This window comes from Populus euphratica, unplaced genomic scaffold (genome assembly GCF_000495115.2).
Source record: "Populus euphratica unplaced genomic scaffold, PopEup_1.0 scaffold36.1, whole genome shotgun sequence".
NCBI lineage: Eukaryota > Viridiplantae > Streptophyta > Magnoliopsida > Malpighiales > Salicaceae > Populus > Populus euphratica.
In genome coordinates, this window is record NW_011499908.1 from 521,523 (window position 1) to 544,097 (window position 22,575).

Here is a 22,575-nt window from a genome sequence, read left to right on the forward strand (position 1 = left end):
TCAGGGATTAACCCTTCGTGTAATTACGTACAAATCCATTTCTCCAATTAAAACCCCTAAAGGCGCAAGTAAGGGCATGGTAATTTTCAAGGAGGGGAAAAAGCCCTCAAGCGTGGAGTAGGGGATTAAAAACCCATGAAAATGTGAGGGATCGGACCAACATAAAATTCCTAATCTTAGATCCAGGGTATGTAAAGCAGGCAAATAAAACTCTTTTGAGCTGCACAGAGACTACGACAGGAAGACAAAGGGATCAAGCTTTGCAAGCAGCATCATTTCCAACTCCAGCACTTTGAAGCTGGACCACCATGAGAGTACCCATTTGCCATGAGATATTATTAGTTAAGATCCATTCCCAAAGAAACATGTCTTTTGAAGATACTGTCTTATTTTTCCAGATAAAGTCATTCAGTAACAGGACCACATACCTCAACTGAAAATTTAAATAATTGAACCAACACGTCAAATTCGGTTCCTTTAAAATTTAATTCTTTTTAAAAAAATCTTTTTCAATTTTTTTGAACTGTTTTGATATTCTAATATCAAAAATGAATTTTTTAAAAATAAAAAATATTTAATAATATATTTTCGAATAAAATTACTTTAAAAAATAACTAAGAAAAAAAAACTACTCTCTGACCCATTAGCTGCTTTAAAAGATTCTTAAGCTTGCCTACATCCATCCATTAGGTAAAAACAAGATGGCACTGCCCCCAAGCAGCTTCTCAAGCGCAAACACACATCCACCATGAATGACAACACGACGAACTGGATTGTTGAAAACATGAAATCACGAAACTTCGTGCTCCTCGGGCACCAAGCTTTACAGGTTGCAGCCTCAGAATAACATCATATTTATTTGGGGGTTAAAAAAAACAGCAGTGAAATTTGACAAGCAATATATCTAGTTATAAACCTGCTTGAATGGCCTAGTTTTGTACACATTAAAGACAAAAAAACAGCAGTCTAATAAGCCTGTGAACCATATTTAAAACGGTTATAGCTAAACCAACCAAACTCTAATGAGCTCTTCAACTTCTTTCGATACATGTGGACAAAGAAAGCAAAAGCAAAATTATCAAGCAACAGCTACTGGCCCAGGTGCCGTCACCACAGTATTAGCCTTGAGGGATGTGGTTGTAACTGTAGCATCAATAGAAGTGGCTGCTGCTGCTGCTGGGGAATACTTCAGGTGAGGAGGTGCACTGTGCTTCAATTTCAAGAGTATTTGCCGCATCCTTGAGAGTTCAGTTGGTTTCCCAGGCTTTGGGCCTTGGATCACAGCAATAGCAGGCTTCTTCTCCAGATCTTTCTTCCCTGTCCTCTTCTCTATAGCTGCAACTTCATTGGGAATGAGCTCTGCAATTGACTTCCAGTAATTCTTATCAACTTCAGCATGGAATTTTTCTCGGTTGACCAGAAATAACTGACAAAGAAGAAGATGCAAGCCAGAAAAAAAAAGACCCATCATTCCATTACTATTTGGATTTCAGAAATTAAAATACTAACTTCGCAGGCAGTGCAGTGTTTCCTAACAATAGCAATTTTTACTGCTCGATTTTCATCCAAAGGAAATAATGATTAAGTTCACTAGCATGCCAAGAAGCACATAGCCAACCTAGTCATGGAAATAACATCCAGTTAGCTAATTAGAGTGTGCATGTAAAATTCCAAGTTCTACCATACTAATTTCAATCATTTTCCTTCCCCAGTTTGCAGTCGATCAGTGCCCTTCTAAATTCACGGACATAAAATTTAAGCTATAAAATCAAAAACAGGTAACCAGCTATTCATGACAAGAAGTTTGTACAAATGCAACATATGCAGCTCTGGTAGTCAAGCTACAAAGGGATTTGTAGACCCAGAAAATGCCAAACACAATCTTCAAAAGTAAAGGCTGTACATAGACCACAAAAAATTTTAATGAGAAAAAAATCAAATTTGATGACCTCAAAGATTATATCATGTCCATGCTACATGCATGTGCATAGTTTCTACATTGTGCTAGAAGCTTTCTGCTAACAAACACGACCTTTTTTCCTTTCAAGTTTCAAATTGCCTGGAATGGTTGCACATGTAAAAATCACTTAACAATAATGAACTAACATGTATTGTACAGAATTTGGAACCCAAGAGGAAAAATATACGTGATCAGATGGATCAAGTGCGAAAGAAAATATCAGCATCAAAACAAGTAACATCTACATATGTGATGGTAACTTGGACTGCTTCCGTGATGACTGAATGGAACTATATGCCCCCACTCCCTTCCTTCCTCTTTTTTTTTTTTTTTTGAGAAATACCATACATGAATTAAATTAAAAACCATCCAGAATCAAATATCTAATACTATTATTCTTGACCAGGAGATCCTAGTTTGCTTAGCCCTTCAAAAATCAAATTGGGCCGCACACAAGAGAATCTTGACTGAGAGTCTATTGATTTCTTATCCCATTCTAATTCACATTGTCAAAGTAGGAAGCAACTCTGTGATTATCCTCTACAAGGAAATTATCGAAATAATTCAAAACCTGAGTGCATCTAATGCAACAACTCCAGGCTTCTAACTCTTCCCATTGATCATATTAAAGTACTAGCCACATAGAAGTTACAGAAGCACTGAAAAAAACATACCCTATCACTCTTTTAGGCATATACTCCTTACAAATAGCTTAATCAAGCCCTTTCTTGCACATGCTATGCCAAAAAAGAATACCTATATGGTGGACTTAAAGAACATTTCAACATGCCTAGAAATATACAGCTTGCTCAAATGAAAACTTAAATAACAACAAAAATAACATTTGCTCTAATCCATAGCCCAAGTTAGTAGACTGAGATAATCAAACAAAGAACAAACAAAACGGCAACATCAGCTAAGAAAATACAAAATGCAATCTGACCTTCTCTTTTTCCCTGTTGGTGATTTTATTATTCTCGCAAGCGATCTCCCTCTTCTTGTAAGATTCAACTTTATAATCTTCAGCTTCCTTGATTATTTGGCTTAGTGACTCCTTTTCCCTCTTTTCCTTATCCTCCAACAGTATGGCGTTTTGCCTTGGTATCAGAAACCGGCAAACATAATTAATCATGATCGTTTTATGTAATAAAAACTAATACTTTCATCAAATTGAACCAATCAAGACCACAATCACATATATAAACATAAATTACAGATTGGTTCTTGATCCATGCAAATCGAATAAAATAAAGTTTCAATGATTCAAACAAGTCTTAATTTTGTTTCATTGATCAAAACTCCTAATTATATATTAACTCTCAAATTTCACTACTCACGAAGAGTTCAAACAGAATTACAGTTTTAATCAAATTATCTTTTAAGCAAACAAAATATCAATCAAACGCCAAATTTTTTTATCAGATCTACCTTCTCCATTCTCTGAGAGCAAATCCCTGCTCAGCGTCCTTCTCCGACGGTTGAGGAAAAATAGGACCCTCCGGTCCACCAAACCCTCCGTTTTCAAGAGGAGAGAACTCGCCGTAGATCGGTAGCTGAGACTCGAAAACATCATTGCCAGCGGCGAATGAGTCATCGAATGGCTGCGAATCGTAGCCTACGTAGGAATCATTTTCATCAAGCATGCGAGTGGACTCGTTTTGTGCGACTGGGTTGGCAAATGCTGACATTGTTATTGCCTGTTATCTACGAACAAGGAAATGGCTTCACTCTCTTTGGATTTCGGGCAGTTAAAAGGAGAGCTTGGTTGGAGCGTGAGCGTTTCGGTTATGAGGAATTATTCGGAGAGTTTAGGCTTTAACGTGTCCATGGGCCGAATAGGATGCTTCTAATGGCGTCTCTTTTCTAGTCGTTATCTAATTTCTAGGGTTTTTAGTAATTTGATTACTGTGTGTTTTGTCCTGAGGTATAATTTTTTTTAAAAAAATCAAGTATATATTTTTTTATATAAAAAAATTAAAATATAAATTAAAAAACACATATAAATAAAATCAAGATATTTCATAGTATAAAATAAGATATGCTTTTAGTTATGTTTAATAAATTTATTTATTTAAATAAATAAAAAATAAATTCACATCCTGAAAAACTCATGACTTAAAAAATAAATATAAATAAAATTGATTGAATAAATTTATGTTATAAAAAATATTATGTAAGGCTGAAAATATCAACAATGTGATTTAAAAATAAATATTTATTGTTTTAAAAAATAAACTTTATTTATATATAAAAAACAATTATAAATAAATTAAAATAATACCTTAAAAAATAATAGAGAAACAAAACAACTAAAAACAATATATTAAAAAAACATGTAAAAATCATGAATTGTGTCATGAGTTTATGATAAATTAATAGAAAAAAATTAAAAATAATTAAAAAATAATACTGGAAAAAAACAATGAAGAACAATAAGATCTTATGAAGCCAAATTCCTAGTAAATTAAATGCTAGAAGATAAAATCATGAAAAAAAATTAACTATACAAGAGGAACAAAAAAAAAATAAAGGTGAGAAAAAAACATTGACTAGAGGGATAAAAAATTTCAATTGGAGAGTTTAAGTGAATTGAAACAATATATTTAATAAAGGGAAAAAAATTAAAAGAACAAGTGTCTAACTAAAAAAACAGAAAATTTAATTGAAATATAAAATTGAAAGAAAAGAAACTTCAACAAAAATATCAAGGATAAAATTAAAAATTTTAAAAAATAAGGACTGAAATGAAAAATAAAGCACGGGAGAGATTGTAATTGAATGACTAGATTAAAAATAATAAAAACTTCTACAAATAAAAAAATTAATAAAACAAGGACTTAAATTAAAAAATAAGAAATAAAAAGGACAATAATATATAACACTGGTATGAAAGAGAAAAAGAGGGAAAAAAATCAAACAATCACTAGTGACAATTTAACCATCATAAGTTGTCTCACACACTCCAAATAAAAGAGAACACAATAACGTATTTAAGAAGACAATAGATGGTCAGTCACGTCCACTTTGCAAATGTCACCCATATATTGGGGTTTGTCGACCACATTCCATCAATTTAAAGTATTGGAAATTTTAAAAAATATCAAAATGCCTCACGTGATCCCAATAAATATATAAAATATTCTCAAATACTAAGCTTATGTTTTGTCTCCTCGATTAAAGATATATTGAAGATAATAGAATTTAAAAACTTCAAAATATTTTTATAATACAACATAATATTTTCTTGAATTTAAGAATAAATTCATGTTTTAATTGTTATGAAGTTTACGCAAAGTTAATAAAGTTTTTTTGTCAATAATTTTATATTTTGTTGATTTTAAAAGAAAAAAAATATTTTTATTATGAAAAAAAAAAAATTATATCATCACTCAAGAGGCTTAATTTTTCTTGGTCAAAAGACACGTCTAATTTTACTATAACTGAAAATATATTTTATTGTTGATTGGACTTCCATAAAACGCTCATGCTATTTAATTTCTTAAAGGATAAAAAATATATACGGTGGGAATATACTATTTTTTTATTTATGTATTTTTTTTAATATTTTCATAAAAATATTTTTTTTTTTACAGGTAACAGACCGGCGGATCACTGTCTCTTCCCTTCTTTTTTTCCCCTCTTCGGTAATCGCATCGCATCATCAACGAAGAATATCACCAGTGCCAAATCTTTTACCAAAAAAAAAACAAAGAGAGACTCAATGGATGCCATGCAAGTATTTAACAGAAAAAATTGACAGATATCCAAAAACACACTTAATTATTTCACTTTAAATACTTGAAACACTTCTGTGTGAAGTCAAAGGACTCAATTGTAAGAATCATGTAAAAAAACAATTGAAGCCAAAGGACTCAATTGTAAGAATCATGTAAAGGAAATTTTAAAAAATATCAAAATGCCTCACGTGATCCCAATAAATATATAAAATATTCTCAAATACTAAGCTTATGTTTTGTCTCCTCGATTAAAGATATATTGAAGATAATAGAATTTAAAAACTTCAAAATATTTTTATAATACAACATAATATTTTCTTGAATTTAAGAATAAATTCATGTTTTAATTGTTAAGAAGTTTACGCAAAGTTAAGAAAGTTTTTTTGTCAATAATTTTATATTTTGTTGATTTTAAAAGAAAAAAAATATTTTTATTATGAAAAAAAAAAAATTATATCATCACTCAAGAGGCTTAATTTTTCTTGGTCAAAAGACACGTCTAATTTTACTATAACTGAAAATATATTTTATTGTTGATTGGACTTCCATAAAACGCTCATGCTATTTAATTTCTTAAAGGATAAAAAATATATACGGTGGGAATATACTATTTTTTTATTTATGTATTTTTTTTAATATTTTCATAAAAATATTTTTTTTTTTACAGGTAACAGACCGGCGGATCACTGTCTCTTCCCTTCTTTTTTTCCCCTCTTCGGTAATCACATCGCATCATCAACGAAGAATATCACCAGTGCCAAATCTTTTACCAAAAAAAAAACAAAGAGAGACTCAATGGATGCCATGCAAGTATTTAACAGAAAAAATTGACAGATATCCAAAAACACACTTAATTATTTCACTTTAAATACTTGAAACACTTCTGTGAAAACAATTGAAGCCAAAGGACTCAATTGTAAGAATCATGTAAATCTAGACACTTGGATGGCTGTTATCCCTAAGAAGTAGTGTGGATAGATAGGCTGTTCCAATTGCCCTTCCCATGCGTTTCTGTAAAGTAATTATTATCCAAATTTTAATCAGCTTGTAATCTGAACCATACAGATATGCTTCTTTCTTCATCATGCTATCCACATTTGACTACCATTTTTTTTGTGCTACAATCTTAACATTTTACGTTGACCATGGCCCGGGAAGTGAGGTGGTGTTGGAAATGACAACAGGAAGAGACCCGTCAACAGCATGTTTGATTAAGGTCGGTTTGCGACAGCTCTTGCTGTGACTTTGTGCTGTATGATTATGTAAAACTGGTAGTAAAATATGATGTTCAAAACAAAAAAAAAATCATAAAATCAAATCAAAACAAAACAAAGAAAAAGAATCTTGCCGCTCTACGACCAGAAATCAGAGAAGGGAGAAAAAGAAAAGAAGTGAAGAAAACCATCCCTTCCCTTCTCTCCCACCTTGATTTCATCACTATTCAAAATTCAAACCGCACAGTGTAACTTTTTAATTGTTATTTTTTTAAAAAAAAATTATTAAAAAAAATATATTAAAAAAATATTTTTTATTTTAAAAAAATTATTTTTAATATCAGCATATCAAAATAAAAATGTTTTAAAAACAAAAAAATTAATTTGAAATAAAAAATATTTTAAAAACAAAAAAATTATCTTGAAACAAATAAAAAAATAATTTTTTTAAAATAAAAAATATTTTTTTTATTAAATTTTTTTAAATATTTTTTTTTAAAAAGCTATTGAAATAAAAAAATGGCGTCTCTCTCGTGGGCTATGGCTATTGAAATAAAAAAAATGGCGTCTCTCTCGTGGGCTATGTTAGCCTTAACCCAAACCCAATCAACCCAAATGGACATGGTGGAGTTCTGGTCGAGATCAGAGCGAACCGGGTGGTTAATAAAACAGGGAGAGCACATCAAGACATGGAGACGCCAGTGGGTCGTTCTGAAACGAGGGAAGCTCTTCTGGTTCAAAGACTCCACCGTGACACCTGTGTCTAAGCCACGTGGCGCTATCCCGGTTGCCTCTTGCTTGACAGTTAAAGGAGCCGAGGATGTGCTTCATAGACAGTACGCTTTTGAGTTCTCTACAAGGAACGACACCATGTATTTTATTGCAGATTCTGAGAAGGAAAAGGAGGATTGGATTAATTCGATCGGATGGTCTATAGTTCAGCACTCGAAATCCGTCACTGATTCTAAGATCGTTGATTACGATGGTAAAACATGATTATGGTTATGATTATATATACATATATGCTTACGTGTTACAATTTTGATTTTTTTTTGGTATGCAAGAATTCTTGATTAAGGGGTGATAATCATATCTTTATTAATTGGTTGATTGCGTAATTTATGGTAAATGTTAATTAAGTTTGGGATTTTAAAGTTGTGAGGAATTCTAGTTGGTAAACGATGATTTTGGTAGAAAAACAGATTGCCCTGGTTGAAGTTACGGTTTGCACTAGTGCACAAGTAACCATTTAAACCTACTGATCCGCCCATGCTCTTGAGGAGGAGGTTCGCTAGATTTGGAGCAGATTGTGATGTTGGAACGTCTTTCTAGTTTTTAAATACAAAAGGCTCGATGGATTTAATTGCTTTGAACACAGATTGCTGGCCCTTCAATATGATACTATCTTCTCCGGGGCTTCAGATGTGGCTTTTCTAAGTTTGCAATAAAAATATCCTCCTCTACTGATCCTCCAATATTAGTAATATTATGGATGGAACAGGAAATTATTTTCCGCAGAACCTTGGTCAACAATGTACGATAAAGAAGCAAGTAACTAACGTTAAGCACAGGGGAGTGATGCTGGTTTTGTGAGGCGGGAGTACACTAGTTTTCTTCCTGCATGCATTCATGCTCTGAAGAAATTGAAGAAAAGGCGCATCATCACTCCTGTTTTGATCTATTTTCCGCCCAACCACATGGGAAATACTACTGATACTTTGCCAATGCTGGGACCTCCCCCCCATCCAAATATGAAACACTGACATGTTGGAAATATGAAAAAAATAAAAATCTATCAGGAAAGGAACGCAAACACCATTAAGGTATCATTTTATGAATTTCATTCCTGCATTCAAGCACATAAATAAAGTAATCAATACTCAATACCAAGTTCAGCGGGAAAACGTAACTTAAATCCCACCTGCCTTGGTTTTAATTCCTGCTCTGCTTGTCCCAGTGCTTGGATTTTGTTTATGCTCTAAATTCAACACAATTAAATGGGGCCTCGTTCAGCATAAAAGCAAGACCGCAATATACTCTGTATCCGTTGAGGAAAGTTATCTTTTAAGTGAATAGTTATTGGGTCAGTTTACTAAAAACAATTATCATTAAAGCTAATAGTTTTCCTCTTTTCAGTAAATTGACATCTATATTTGCATCTGTTGCTAATCCTATTAATTGGTATTCCTACTCAGAATCTTAAGATCCCCAACGGCAAGTAATGAGAAAACGAACAAGCAGAAGTTTGACATACAACTGGTTAACATTCTTTTCTTACTCTGCCTCTCAGGCAACTCTAGCTGGCTTCCAAAGCAGGTTGCTACCTACAAAACTTCCCCTGGTATTGACATCTATATTTGCATCTGTTGCTAAAACTCATGGTTTGTTAACAAAAGTTGACTCTGCCAAGTCGATGGCACGAGCAAGTCCAGCAGCTTTGTTCTGGCATTCACGATGCTCATCGTCAGGTACACTGTCTGCAACTATACCAGCACCAGCTTGAAGGTAAGCAATCCATTCACGGCGCAGATGGGCATCCTTGTATGAGTACATTGTGTTGTATTGAGTTCCGGTTGGGAATACCATGGTCCTAAGAGCCAGTGCAATGTCCATATCACCAGTGAAGGAAACCCCACCTAGTCCTCCACTGTATGGGCCACGCCTCGACACCTCCATTTGGTCAATCAATTCCATTGCCTTCACCTGGATCACAATTCAAATGATGATTACTGGAATTTGCAAAGGGAAAAGGAATATTCATCTTGATAGTGCTTGGGAAAGCACTATGGAAAAAATTAGGCTGTAAAGTCTAAACCTAGTCATGACAGATTTCCACAAACAGCCTTGCCAATACAGGTGCAGTCACAAGGATGCCCTAATACCAAACATGCCATGATAAAGCATAAATAGTGACCGAAAAATGTTTGCAAATTTAGTTCAGCCCAAACACCAAGTCAAGTTGTGAGCATCTCATCAGTGATTTAAAAATCATTAGTACAGAAGAATCGAGTTGGGCAGGAATGGGAAACAATAAGATGAAAAGCAAACCTTTGGTGCTCCACTGACAGTTCCAACAGGCAATGCAGCCCGCAGGGCATCCCAGCAAGTGAGATGATCATCCAACTCTCCCGCAACCTGCATTTTGGGGGAAAGCATGGTTTTCATTAGTAAAAGTTTGGTTTTAGCTAACCAGCCAAAAGAGGACGAGTCCTTCATCTATACATCTCAAATCCACATGAAACCAAATACTGCATGGCAACTTCCATGCCATTGTCCACACAAATTAATTGCTTAAGAAGAGTTATCAGCATCACCATCAATAACATCATAAGGAAAATAGCAAATTATTATCCCCATATAACTATCAAAATGATCCCCTTACAACGCTGTCAAGAAAATGAAATGCAAACCTGCAAATGCCATGGACGAAAGATGCGAGATATCATACTTGCATCGTAAATTTTTAAGGCATTTATAGAAATTAACTTTCCTTTGTGTCCAATTCTCAAATCAAAGAATAAAATAGTTTGAATATCAAAATGACAACACGTGGGGATTCAGAACATAGTTTTTATAAAAAAGCTCAACCAACATTTTGATTTTGTAGGCAGAGTGTCTCACCGTGGAGCTTATGTGCATAACATGGGAATATCGTTCAACATTCATAAGCCTTTCCACCTTCACAGAACCATGTTTTGAAACCTACAATCAACAACCCAGAATGGCTTGTCAAGCAACTTTACTATTGAAATATAGCTCACTCTTTTGGAGGAACATCTATCCATTGAATACTTAAACAAACTTCGTGAAACAGCATTTAATAAAAAAAGCATGAGACCAGCAATAAATAAGCAAAGCAACAGCACACAACATCACATGTTGAAGAAAAACTATGCTGACAACAAATCAGATAAAGAAGAAGATACATGTTCCTTTTCCTATAGACAAGAAATTCCATCCACTCGGCCTATTTTTACAGTCAAGCTGAAGAAGATATATCTTAATTTCAGGATATAAAATGATGCTGAGATGTTGATTATCCAGATAACAATTTATATAACAGTGAAGAGAGCAAACAAAATTACATTGTTCTGACTTATAACCAATAACATTGTGCAGAAGAAAGCTAGAAATTGAAAAATGATGACAGCTGTAGTTTAATTTGTTGTAGTCAGTTACCGATCACTGTAAAAGTGAACGCTTTCCGACATAAATATTTAGGATGACCCTTGAAATAAACAACTGCAAATCAAGGAGCATATGTGCATGGTTTGGTAAAAGAGACTTTTAACAGAGTGATTTAGTTCTCCATAGTTGACCCTTGAAATAAACAATTGCAAATTAAAAGAACATATGTGCATGGTTTGGTAAAAGAGACTTTCAACAGAGTGATAAATTTTCTAGCTAAAATTCAAGGAATACCATATCAATTGACTATGAGCTTCAAGAAATCAAAGATAACATTCACAATCAGTAGTAAAACCTTTCCAACATCATTTCTTCCCAAATCGACAAGCATGGTATGTTCTGCACACTGCTTTGGATCCTTTAGTAATTGTTCCTCCAACACTTCATCTTCTTCAGGTGTCTTACCTCTTCTGACAGTCCCAGCCAGTGGCCGATTGACTACCCTATTCTGTTCAAGAAATGTAACAATGAAAAATCTTGTGAATATTCTCAAAACCAGCCAGTAAATCAAATGAGCATAAGAATTCATAGAGATCAGCAATCAGCTTTATTACAAGTAAAATTTAAAACCAAATATGGTGCTGTTGGTGCGGATTGAGTCATTTGGCTTGAAATATCATACCATAGTAATAGAAAATCATAAATTTAGCATCTTACATTCTTTACACGTGTAAGAATTTCTGGACTTGAAGCAACAAGAATACACCCTCTAGCCTGTATGAGATAATAGATTTGTAGTGTGAAATAAATGTTAAGCATTGCAAGTTTTGCATTGACCAACGCATTGGAAAAATAAACACTATACTAGAAGAGAGCACATACTTGCAAGTAAGTCATGTAAGGACTGGGATTTACAACTCTCAATGCTCTATATATTTCAAATGGGTCAGCAAAGGTTCGGCGTTCAAAGCGCTGACTCAGTACTATCTGGAAAATATCCCCAGCCTGGATATGTTCTTTTGCCCGTAGGACTGCTTGCTTGTATTCATCACTGGTCATGTTCGAGTTCTTCAACAGGGGACCAAAATGCTGAGTGTGTAATTTTACAGAACCTGGAGATAGCCTTGGCCTAGCAGTGACAATCATATTAAAAAGAAAATATAAATGAACTTCAGAGAAAAACAGTAGAAGAAAATTAAAAAGAACAGAGAATTAACTTACGGATCAATATCCAGTACTCTGGCCAACAATTTTTCCAAACGTTTCATTCCATCACTGTATGCATCCTCAATAGAAGAGTATCTATCTATCTTCACCCAGTGAATTATGAATGCTTTCTGAGAATAAACAAAAAGATGAATTTAGAACCACAAAAGCCTATATAAACATTCTGTTATCTACATTAATCTTCAATAAGAAGAAAGCTTGGGAAAATAATAAAATTCTTAAAAAAGGGATAATGCCCAGAGACAATGCACCAAAAATAGAGCATATTGAACTTGCCACATAGCTTGCTCAACAAAGCGCGCATTTCATTTTCCTCTATTATCTACAATAAGAATGTACATCAAGCATGCACATTAAAACAAACCTATGAATCCTTACTTTGTTTTTTGTAAATTCTAGCGTGTTTATTTCAACATTCAAGCAGGAAATGGAACATATTGACTATGATGTCATAGAAATGAAAAGCACAAATAACACAAAGATAGAAATGGAAGGTCACTACTTATAATCTGGAATAGCACCAGTAATTTACTTTGTCAATAAAAAAAACAGTACCTTTTCCACATGATCAAACACGATCACATCATCATAAAGTCCCAGATGTATGTCTGGAAGATTCCTGTCATCCTTGGGTGCCCTTGAAAATGGCAGCTTTTTCTTCTCTGTGTATCGAACAGTGTCATATGAGAAATAACCAACCCAGCCACCTGCTCATGACAAGGATTATCATTAGATATGGCCATAAAGACTGTATGGAGACCACATTGATTAAGATTTTTTGGAGGGATTCAACTATGAAATGACCATGCTATAGATAGACAGTTATATAATGACAGAAAGAAAGAAAGAAAGGATGCATCTGACTTTCCATTTTGGCTGTAAAATTCTAGAAATAAATCCATAATCCAGGGTAGGGGTTGAATAACAAAGGTGCATACAAATATTCAAAGCAACACCCATCACAACATTCATCATTTCTACAAGACATATGCATGGAAATGCTGTATGTAAATCATACTACCATTAATGTTTCTACTACACCTGGCAAAAATTTCACATCATGGTCAAATATAAGTTATTTCCACTTGTTGTATTCTTGGGGCTTGTTGGTACTCAGTACTACATAATCTTGCCATTACTAGTAAATTCTGATTCCTTGAACAATAATATTTCGGATTATGAATGGCACCGAATAATCCCACATCCAATATTACAGGTGGCACCGGATAACTACAAATTCTCAATTTGCCACGATAATTAAGGCCAATACACAGAGACCATGCCTGTCTATAAGGTTTAAAAAGAAAATTATTTTAGCAATTGAATCCCTTACATTCTAGCACCAATCCTTGGAGATCACAATAAAGCTGTATGCTGCCTTGTTAATTTATCAGTAAAGGCCAATTACATCCCAGAGTATTCCCCATTTCGTGTTCAGCATGGCAAATCAAAGCAACCAATCATTAAAATAGAATTTAGAACAGCAACTAGATTGGGTCATATGTTTTAATAATTAATGAAATTATGCCCGAATCATACTTAAAGAGGATCTCATATGGGCCATTTAAATTGTCTGCAGAGATTTCTTGTCTTACCACAAAATGCGTCTGGAAGTCCATCAATGAGTTGGGGTTTCCAAGCCTCTGATATTCTTCTTGGAACCAGCATCGCATCTTCGACAATCTCCTCAATCAATGTACCTGCTTCATGGTCCATCAGACTAACCTTATCTTCTTTTGCTACAATCTCAATTGCTGGTTGAGCTCCAACCACACTGTAACGCCCCTATTGCCATCAATCCAACCTTAAAATTAACAACTCGTGATAAAAAAAAGGTCGACCACCTATGTGCAAAACAAGGAAGCACTGGAGGGCTCTTACCACACTTGAAACCCGAGAACCAGGCTCCACTGACTCAAATAGAAAGCTAGGAGCTTCTCTATCATCTTCTTTCACCAAACACCGATAAGCAGTGACTGGAGTGAGCTGGTCAGAGAATATACAGGTGTGAAGAGGTACCAAATTTCCATTTTTGGCAGCTTCCTTGAACTTGGTGGCATCAACTACTACAAGAAACACCAAATTAAAATTAAAACTGAAGCTTAGAAAACAAAGTTGCTATAGAATTTGTTCAATAAAATTAACATAAAAATTTTAAAGTTAAAATTCTTTAATTTCTCTAAAACACGTTAATTTGTGTTGATTAAATGAGAGCATAAAAAATGACAAAAAAATCATATCTTAATTCTTTAATTATAATTTACCAATCGAAATGACACTTTAATCAAATGTTGCTTGGGAAGTTGACTAAAAATCTGCACACAATATTTAGGGGAAAAAAAAGAAAAAGAGGCGAACTTAAATCTTAATTGTTTCCCCCTCTTTTTTCGCAGCAATCAAGCATTGGATACAAAAGGAAGAGCAGGATATGACTTCTTCCCAATAAAAGGCTTCTCTTAACTGATAAATCAATATATCTCATGTTCCATTTAGAAGCCACACTAAACAATTACTGCTCAAGATTTTCTTCCCATTTCTCAAAATACTCTCAGCAACAAAACACTTCGCATTCAAAACAAACCTAGAGAATCACTGGAAAGGGAAATGCAATTGAGTGGACGGACACACGAGACTGAACTGGACCTCCTCGTTGAAATGCCGGTGACCGAGACTGGACAGAGCCGGTGACTGGACAGATACAAGCAGTTAGAGAAGCTTAGGGTTTGCATTTTGAGTAGAATCTCTAGTGCCCCTGTGTTGTTGGTAACAATACGAAAACAGCTGCCCTTTCGTCTCTTCTATTTATAGGCGAGGATGAGCTGAGAAAGAGAGGCAGAAAGGCAAGCCTTGAAACGTCATGAGTCTGAAAACGACACCCTATAAGAGGTGCATGTGTGCTGAAATGGAAATATTTTTTAATCCTTCACGAGTCTGAAATTTTAGGAATTTTCTTCATGAGTCTCTTGGTGGGAATTAACCTTCTATTTAGAGGTTGGCAGTGTTAAATGTCTGCCGGATTGTGCTAGATTCAGACCTTGTTGTTTGTTTGAGACTTGCTGAAGGTGGATGCATCGTCTCTGATTATTAATTGGATTTCTCTTTTCTTTTAATTGAATTATGAAGGCATCTGAATTGCGTTGTTGCATTAAATGGCAATTAACCACGTATATCACAACTGGAGTACAGCTGTGTTTTTTTAAAAACAATTAATTTTGTAATTTTGATTTTGATTTTTTTATCTTTTTAATATATTAATATTAAAAATAAAAAATATATTTTTAAATAAAAAAACACTATTAAACAGACAACCTGCCCCGCCAGAATACACCAAATGTAGCTATCATTGTATTTCACTAGTAAATAGATAACTAAATGAATCTATTATTTTATTTTATTTTATTGAAAAGAAAGAAACGGAAAGATAATGTTATATAGAAATAACACTTAAGAAGATTACATTCTGGAATGAGACTTACTTCGTATCTATAATCAACATCATTTATTTTCATTCAAGTATTAAATTTTATTAAAATCCAAAAATAAACCAATAACAGTAAATACATCCGAATTCCTTGACTTTTACCACTAAAGAATTACGAATCCTGGGTACGTTGACTGATGGGTTGAGCATGAAAATAATAATTATCAAATCTATTCATAGAAGCTTCTTGGATTAGACAGGGTTTTCCTCCAACAAAGGACCACGTACGAGAAGAAAAGTCAAATTTATTTAGAAAACAGATGTTTCGAAGTTTGACTGTTCCCGATCTGAAAGTCCTGACGTGGCATATTAAAGATAAGTTATTAGCTAGGTTTGCTTTCTCTAGGTGACCAAGTGGTAAGAACTTGGAATCAAGGGATTTGCTTTTTCTGTGGTCTTAGGTTCAAGTTCTTTGTTGCTTATATAATGGCCACTAGAGGTTTACATGGTCGTTAACTTCAGGGCCCGTGGGATTAGTTGTGATACGCGCAAGTTAGCCCGGACACCCATATTAATCTAAAAAAAATAAGTTATTAGCTATTCAGAAGATTATTTTTCATGAAATATCAAATAGTTTTATAAGAACATAAAAAAGTTATACCATAATATTCATCAACAATGATTTAAGTTTTAACGTAAGTGTAATAAATATATTCATCCATACTTTATTTTGAAATTATGCGATCGAATGGCAGCATCGATGATGCCGTCGCTGCTGGGATGAGTAAACTGAGCGCGTCGTGGTGGTAAGCTTTTCCGACTTTGACCGACTAATGGGCAGATCATTTTTTTGGCTAACGGTGAAGTCAAATTGCTAGTCCTGAAAAATTCTTGAGAATAAAGTTATATTTCGCATAATTAATTAATTAATTTTTATAATTAATTTTATTTTGTTTATCCAAGATAGTTTGGAGGTGGATGAATAATACTTATAAAATTATTTGGTAAAATTTAGAAATTTCTGATAATAAAGTTGGTGATTGTTCAGAAAATATAATGATAATATAAATATATATTTTGAAAATAAATACACAATGAAGAATAAAAATTATGAACATTTTAAGTTAAAAAATTCATAATCTAGTTCAAGTTCTTTGTTGCTTATATAATGGCCACTAGAGGTTTACATGGTCGTTAATAATAAAAAATAAAAATTCTGAACATTTTAAGTTAAAAATTCATAATGTACTTATACCTTATGAATCTTTTTATAAAAAAACTAAAGTATAATATTATAAAAATATATATATATATATATATAAAACACTTTTGATATGTGTATTTACCATTGAGAAAAATATAATGAATTATTAAAGGACGCGCAAGTTAGCCCGGACACCCATATTAATCTAAAAAAAATAAGTTATTAGCTATTCAGAAGATTATTTTTCATGAAATATCAAATAGTTTTATAAGAACATAAAAAAGTTATACCATAATATTCATCAACAATGATTTAAGTTTTAACGTAAGTGTAATAAATATATTCATCCATACTTTATTTTGAAATTATGCGATCGAATGGCAGCATCGATGATGCCGTCGCTGCTGGGATGAGTAAACTGAGCGCGTCGTGGTGGTAAGCTTTTCCGACTTTGACCGACTAATGGGCAGATCATTTTTTTGGCTAACGGTGAAGTCAAATTGCTAGTCCTGAAAAATTCTTGAGAATAAAGTTATATTTCGCATAATTAATTAATTAATTTTTATAATTAATTTTATTTTGTTTATCCAAGATAGTTTGGAGGTGGATGAATAATACTTATAAAATTATTTGGTAAAATTTAGAAATTTCTGATAATAAAGTTGGTGATTGTTCAGAAAATATAATGATAATATAAATATATATTTTGAAAATAAATACATAATAAAAAATAAAAATTCTGAACATTTTAAGTTAAAAATTCATAATGTACTTATACCTTATGAATCTTTTTATAAAAAAACTAAAGTATAATATTATAAAAATATATATATATATATATATAAAACACTTTTGATATGTGTATTTACCATTGAGAAAAATATAATGAATTATTAAAGGATTTTTTACACAGTAATAATATTAATAAAAATATAAAGAATTTTTATTCTGTGCAATTGTAACTAGTAAACTAGACTCTTCTCGTAAGTTGATAGATTCTTTTTTTAATTGAATCTAAAAAATATGATTTTTAAAAGATTTTTTGTATCCATTAAATCTAGGTTTATTGCACCAATGATTAGAAACGGTGGTATGCTGTTCAACAAGAAAATTTGGTGAAATTAAAGTTCTGATAAATCAAATACTTGGTATCACGTGACACAATTGATCTAAGAGGGAAGTTTTTTTTTTTAAAATAAAACACATAAAAGCCGATATCTTGGAAATTGAATTGAGATTTTTTTTAATAAATAAAGATTATTTTTATTGTTGTGTGGTCCCGCATCATATTAGAATGTGACTCCTATATTAATTAGTAAAAAATCTGTCACTTTAAATTAAATATAATTGTCATTGTAGATAGCAATACCAATAGAATTATTGAATAAAAGAGAAGAGAAAAGGGAAAAGAAGAAGAAGAAGAGGCAGTATAATACTCTGTTTTATTTCCTTGATTTTTAGTTTATTTACTGTTGGATTGTACTGAAATTTTGACAGTAATTTCTAAACACTTTACTCTTTATTCTAAACGGTTGGATAAAATATTAAAGGTCTGAAAGCTGGCTGTTTTAACAAAAAATAAAGCTATTAGTATTGTGAGTTTTTCTTAAATATTTTTTCTTTAATCTTGTTATATTTTAAGAATAAGTTGTTTTTGATAATATATATATTGCAACCCTTAGTTGGATTTAAAGAAGAACAATTATAAACTTATTAGTTGTTGATAGTTAAAGTTTTTAGATGGACTACAGTTCTGTAATTTTTCATGCATTGAATTTTCAACGTAAAAATCTTGGTATGTGATTTACATGATTGTTGCATTATATTTGTTGATTATTTAATTCTGGTTTTGATTATACAAAAAGAGAAAATAATTGAAATTTGTGAATTAATCCGAGTAGATTGATACCCTATTATTTATTTTTAAATTTCCCACCACTTATATATATATATATATATATATATATATAACTATTTTATGTGTTTCTTGGATGCACTGTATTCATTCATTTTATGGGTTATATCTAAAAAGAAACTATCATGATAATATATAAAATATCTTGAAAATACTTTTATTATAGAATTAAAATAAATAAATAATGGTCATAATAACTTGAAGAACTAGTTTATTATCATGGTAATGTGGTTGGTTTTAAAAATATATTAAAATAATATTATTTAAATTTTATTTTTAATATCAATTATCAAAATAATTAAAAAATATTTTTACACAGAAATTTTTTTTCCCACGTCATAAAAACCATATCTTTAGCTTACACTGGATTCGATCACGTGTAGCTTAGGGATACTTTATTTAATCAATCTAATAATATTGTAACATCCCACGATCAAGAGCAATAAAATTATTCGGATGCGATGCGCAAACTCAAGGAAGGAAAAAGTAGAGCCAATGTGAGACGTTGATAACTTCAGATTTTCAAGCTTGCATAAAATAGTTTTTCTTCTTTTTCCTTTTTCCCAGAAAGGCTCGTCACTTGGAGTGGAGAACTCCATGTTAAGATATTCTCGTGACAAAACTTCTAATCAAATTAGAACTGGACGAAAATCTTCAACTTTAGTCTTGTTGGCGCATAAGAGAGAGAACTCCGAATCCTGTAGCTATTTCTGGCAAAGCACATATTCCTGCGTGAAAAACATGGAATCAATCGATCAATTTCTTAATTTCCACTATTAAGTTCGTGTGGACACTAAACTTAATTCTGTGGTATTATAATTGCTAAGCGGAGAACTATCCAACCCAGGTGTCGTCAAGCAACTGAGAAAAATGCTGGATTCTCACAGGAGCTGCTGCCAAAAGTTACCCAGTCTCTCTCCTGCAAGGCCCCAAAGCAATCACGTACTGAATCAAAACACATTCCAATGTAGAACACCTTTGAGATACTAACCACACTTGCTCCCTCGACAACATGAAGGCAACACGTTTTAGAAGGAGAGTAATAGAAAAGACGTTTGCAATTTCTCTGTCAAGAAAAATAAAGAAGACGAAGAAGGAAAACTAATCAAATGAAGCTCCGAGAAAGTGATGGACGACCATCCGGTATTATGGATTTAAAAAACGTTCCAGGCTCCAGCTATTTACGCGAGGGTTCATTGTCCAAGAGAGATTCCATCCATGGTTAATCAATGGCATGAAATTGTATAAATGCTAGAGCGCCAAAGTCGTGAGAATGACTCCTGGCTTGGTGATATTATCAACGTTAATCTAGCCTGTACCGACCGCCAAAAGTTACCCAGTCTTTCTCCTGCAAGTCCGCAAAGCAATTACGTACTGAATCAAAACACATCCCAATGGAGAACACCTTTGAGATACGAACCACACTTGCTCCCTCGACAACATGAAGTTCAAGCGCCCCTGTACCATTTGTAATGCCTCAAGTTGCCATTAACTTTTAGAGTTGTTTACGAGTATAGTTATAATTTTTTTTTTATATATTTAAAATACAGTTGTAATTGTTTTTTTAAGGTTATTTTTATTTGAAAATATATTAAAATAATATTTTTTGTTTTTTAAAAATTGTTTTTAATATAATCCCATAAAAAATATCTAAAAATATTAAAAAAGGTAAAAATAAACACTACCGTATCACTTATTATTTAGGAGTGGTTGTATATATCCGAAATCTCCGCCATTCCTTTCTCAGGTGGAATCAGGACATAACTTCTCTAGTGAGTTAAATAATGTTTCTGAATCCATAATATTTACCACTTTGATCAACAAACTTGCGGCCAGGGGATTTCAGATGATCCAAGCTGCAGAACTCCAGTAACATTCGGCTTCTGAGACACATTTAAAAGCGATATCTAGTTCAACAGTACGTGTTTCACGACTGGGGGCTGTTTTGTTCTGTGAAAACAATATGAACCAAACATGTGCGTGATTCATGCCGACTCAAATTGAAATGGAAACTAGATTCTCTACCCCCCACCATCAATATCAAGCATGTAAAACGTTTCCCCTGCTTTTGACAAGCTGAGTGGATCTTAATCTTCAAGGATCTTTGGTTGCAACCATGATGTTACAGGTACAAACTTGAGAACAATAATTCTCTAGACATATGGCTGTACTTTAGGTTACGTTTGGTCCTGCAATGCAAGAGATCAATGGCATGCTTTGTTCGTAGTTATAATTTATAACCATCTTAGAGATCGACTCGAAATTAATAAAGCTTAATTGGGTGTTAATGAATTTCTTTCCGAAGTTGGGCTCGTTGATGCGACCTAAATTCGAAGGAGATGGAATCATGGATGCTCATATACCACAACTTAGCCCCAACCCCGGATTCAACAAATAGGTGGGCTGGCCGCCGGAAAGATAAAACAACAAAGAACCAGTCAAGTGGATTAATGCCGACACTGTGCGATTGTCAATTCCAGCATGGGGCTCATGATTCATCGTCGTCGTCATCGAAGCTAGGCGTGGGTGGTCACATAACCTCTCGGTGTATTGCTTTCCAAACCAACCTGTTCGTTTTCAAAATTTAAAAGACTCAAGAAACCAATCAAAGTAGTGTACTGGAGCAAGGGTAACGTTACGATGGTGAAACCCTTTTCTGCTTTTAAATCAATGAGAAGCAATGCCTAAAGACCTTTTCTTTTTCCTTATCCTTTTCCTTTTCCCTTTTCCTTCATCGTAGATAGGAAGGGTTCTGGTTCAAACCGAAATGACATGACATCTTGTTTACAACTTAAAAGGGTATATATCAACTTAACGGCATGCGATGCCCTTGAATATAACTAGCTACCTGTTCTCGCTCATTTCAGCCACCCAGGATGAGATCATGAACTAAGTTTCCATCAGGGCATAACTAAAAGTAGAAGCACCCGCAAAAGATTAATCAACTTTATTGAAATTCCATGAACAGAATCAGGGGACAAAATTGCCATGCATATGAATTTGTTGATGCTTATATACAACACAATCCACCTACCTGATGGGCCAAGATGTGTATCAGAAGCTTTTTGTTGGGTAAGTTATTCTAGAAGGGCTGGCATTCTAAGGGAAGCGGGCTGGCATTCTAAGGGAAGCTCCAGGCTGCGGTACATGGAAACTGTTCGCGGCTAGAGACTTGAAATGGAATCATTTGTGGAACTTGTAATGGCTTCATCTGTAAAAGGGAAGGGGTATGGTAGGCATACCAGCAATCCTAAGAGTAAAACTATGAGTCCTGTTAGGTTGTTTGTCATTAATGTGCAACAACCATTAATTATTGTAGCTGGAGTTGCATCAACCATGTGCATCCATCTAAGATGTCAAAGGTTGACAGTCACCATTGTTGAAGAAGAGCTGAAGTTGGCAGCCATCTTTGTTGAAGAAGAGCCTCCATGAATGCCTATAAATAGAAGCATGTGTTAGAGAGCAAAATAAGAGTGAAGAGAATTATGAAAATGTGAAGAGAGTAGAGAGGAAGAGAGAGCTGCAATGGTAGTAGCCTTGCTGCCATTTGCAGCAGCTGCAAGTGCAGCAAAGAGAGTTGAGAGTTGAGTATGAGAGGGTGTAATCCTCCTCCTCCATGTATTTGTTTTGTATTCTTTCTCTATCTCTAAATATATTGACTTCTCCCGTGGATGTAGGCGGTTTTGCCGAACCACGTTAAATATTGTGTCAGTGTGCTTGGCTCTCCTATGAGCAAGTATCAGAACATCACCGGTCGAAATTCCCAACA

At 33.5% G+C, this 22,575-nt stretch overlaps 3 protein-coding genes across 3 annotated transcripts; 1 reads left to right on the forward strand and 2 right to left on the reverse strand.

The window, feature by feature from the left end:
• Window positions 1–838: 838 nt before the first annotated feature.
• LOC105133601 (clathrin light chain 2-like) lies at window positions 839–3,782 on the reverse strand. Its single transcript, XM_011037673.1, has 3 exons — window positions 3,389–3,782; window positions 2,904–3,057; window positions 839–1,426 (listed from the first exon to the last, which is right to left on the reverse strand). Exons 1-3 carry the CDS (start codon window positions 3,646–3,648, stop codon window positions 1,079–1,081), a joined length of 762 nt encoding a protein of 253 aa, XP_011035975.1. The 5' UTR covers window positions 3,649–3,782; the 3' UTR covers window positions 839–1,078.
• Window positions 3,783–7,471: 3,689 nt separating this feature from the next.
• LOC105133602 (pleckstrin homology domain-containing protein 1-like) lies at window positions 7,472–8,061 on the forward strand. Its single transcript, XM_011037674.1, has one exon. The coding sequence runs from the start codon at window positions 7,473–7,475 to the stop codon at window positions 7,905–7,907; it is 435 nt and encodes a 144-aa protein (XP_011035976.1). The 5' UTR covers window position 7,472; the 3' UTR covers window positions 7,908–8,061.
• A 1,025-nt stretch (window positions 8,062–9,086) lies between these two features.
• Window positions 9,087–15,219, reverse strand: ASA1 (anthranilate synthase alpha subunit 1). Its single transcript, XM_011037675.1, has 11 exons — window positions 14,848–15,219; window positions 14,148–14,332; window positions 13,862–14,051; window positions 12,822–12,973; window positions 12,261–12,376; window positions 11,922–12,168; window positions 11,757–11,813; window positions 11,395–11,547; window positions 10,533–10,613; window positions 9,960–10,046; window positions 9,087–9,614 (listed from the first exon to the last, which is right to left on the reverse strand). The coding sequence occupies exons 1-11, from the start codon at window positions 14,993–14,995 to the stop codon at window positions 9,288–9,290; spliced, it is 1,743 nt and encodes a 580-aa protein (XP_011035977.1). The 5' UTR covers window positions 14,996–15,219; the 3' UTR covers window positions 9,087–9,287.
• Window positions 15,220–22,575: the final 7,356 nt, after the last annotated feature.

Bases quoted from the DNA above. Each gene is read 5' to 3' on its own strand.
- LOC105133601 (XM_011037673.1), bottom strand. From the start codon at position 3,648: ATGTCAGCATTTGCCAACCCAGTCGCACAAAACGAGTCCACTCGCATG. The intron at 3,058-3,388 runs GTAGATCTGATA...TCTGATACCAAG, and splicing joins GCTCTCAGAGAATGGAGAAG to GCAAAACGCCATACTGTTGG. The intron at 1,427-2,903 runs GTCAGATTGCAT...CTTCTTTGTCAG, and splicing joins CCAACAGGGAAAAAGAGAAG to TTATTTCTGGTCAACCGAGA.
- LOC105133602 (XM_011037674.1), top strand. From the start codon at position 7,473: ATGGCGTCTCTCTCGTGGGCTATGTTAGCCTTAACCCAAACCCAATCA.
- ASA1 (XM_011037675.1), bottom strand. From the start codon at position 14,995: ATGCAAACCCTAAGCTTCTCTAACTGCTTGTATCTGTCCAGTCACCGG. The intron at 12,974-13,861 runs GTAAGACAAGAA...TGTCATGAGCAG, and splicing joins ACTTCCAGACGCATTTTGTG to GTGGCTGGGTTGGTTATTTC. The intron at 12,169-12,260 runs GTAAGTTAATTC...TGTCACTGCTAG, and splicing joins AGAGTACTGGATATTGATCC to GCCAAGGCTATCTCCAGGTT.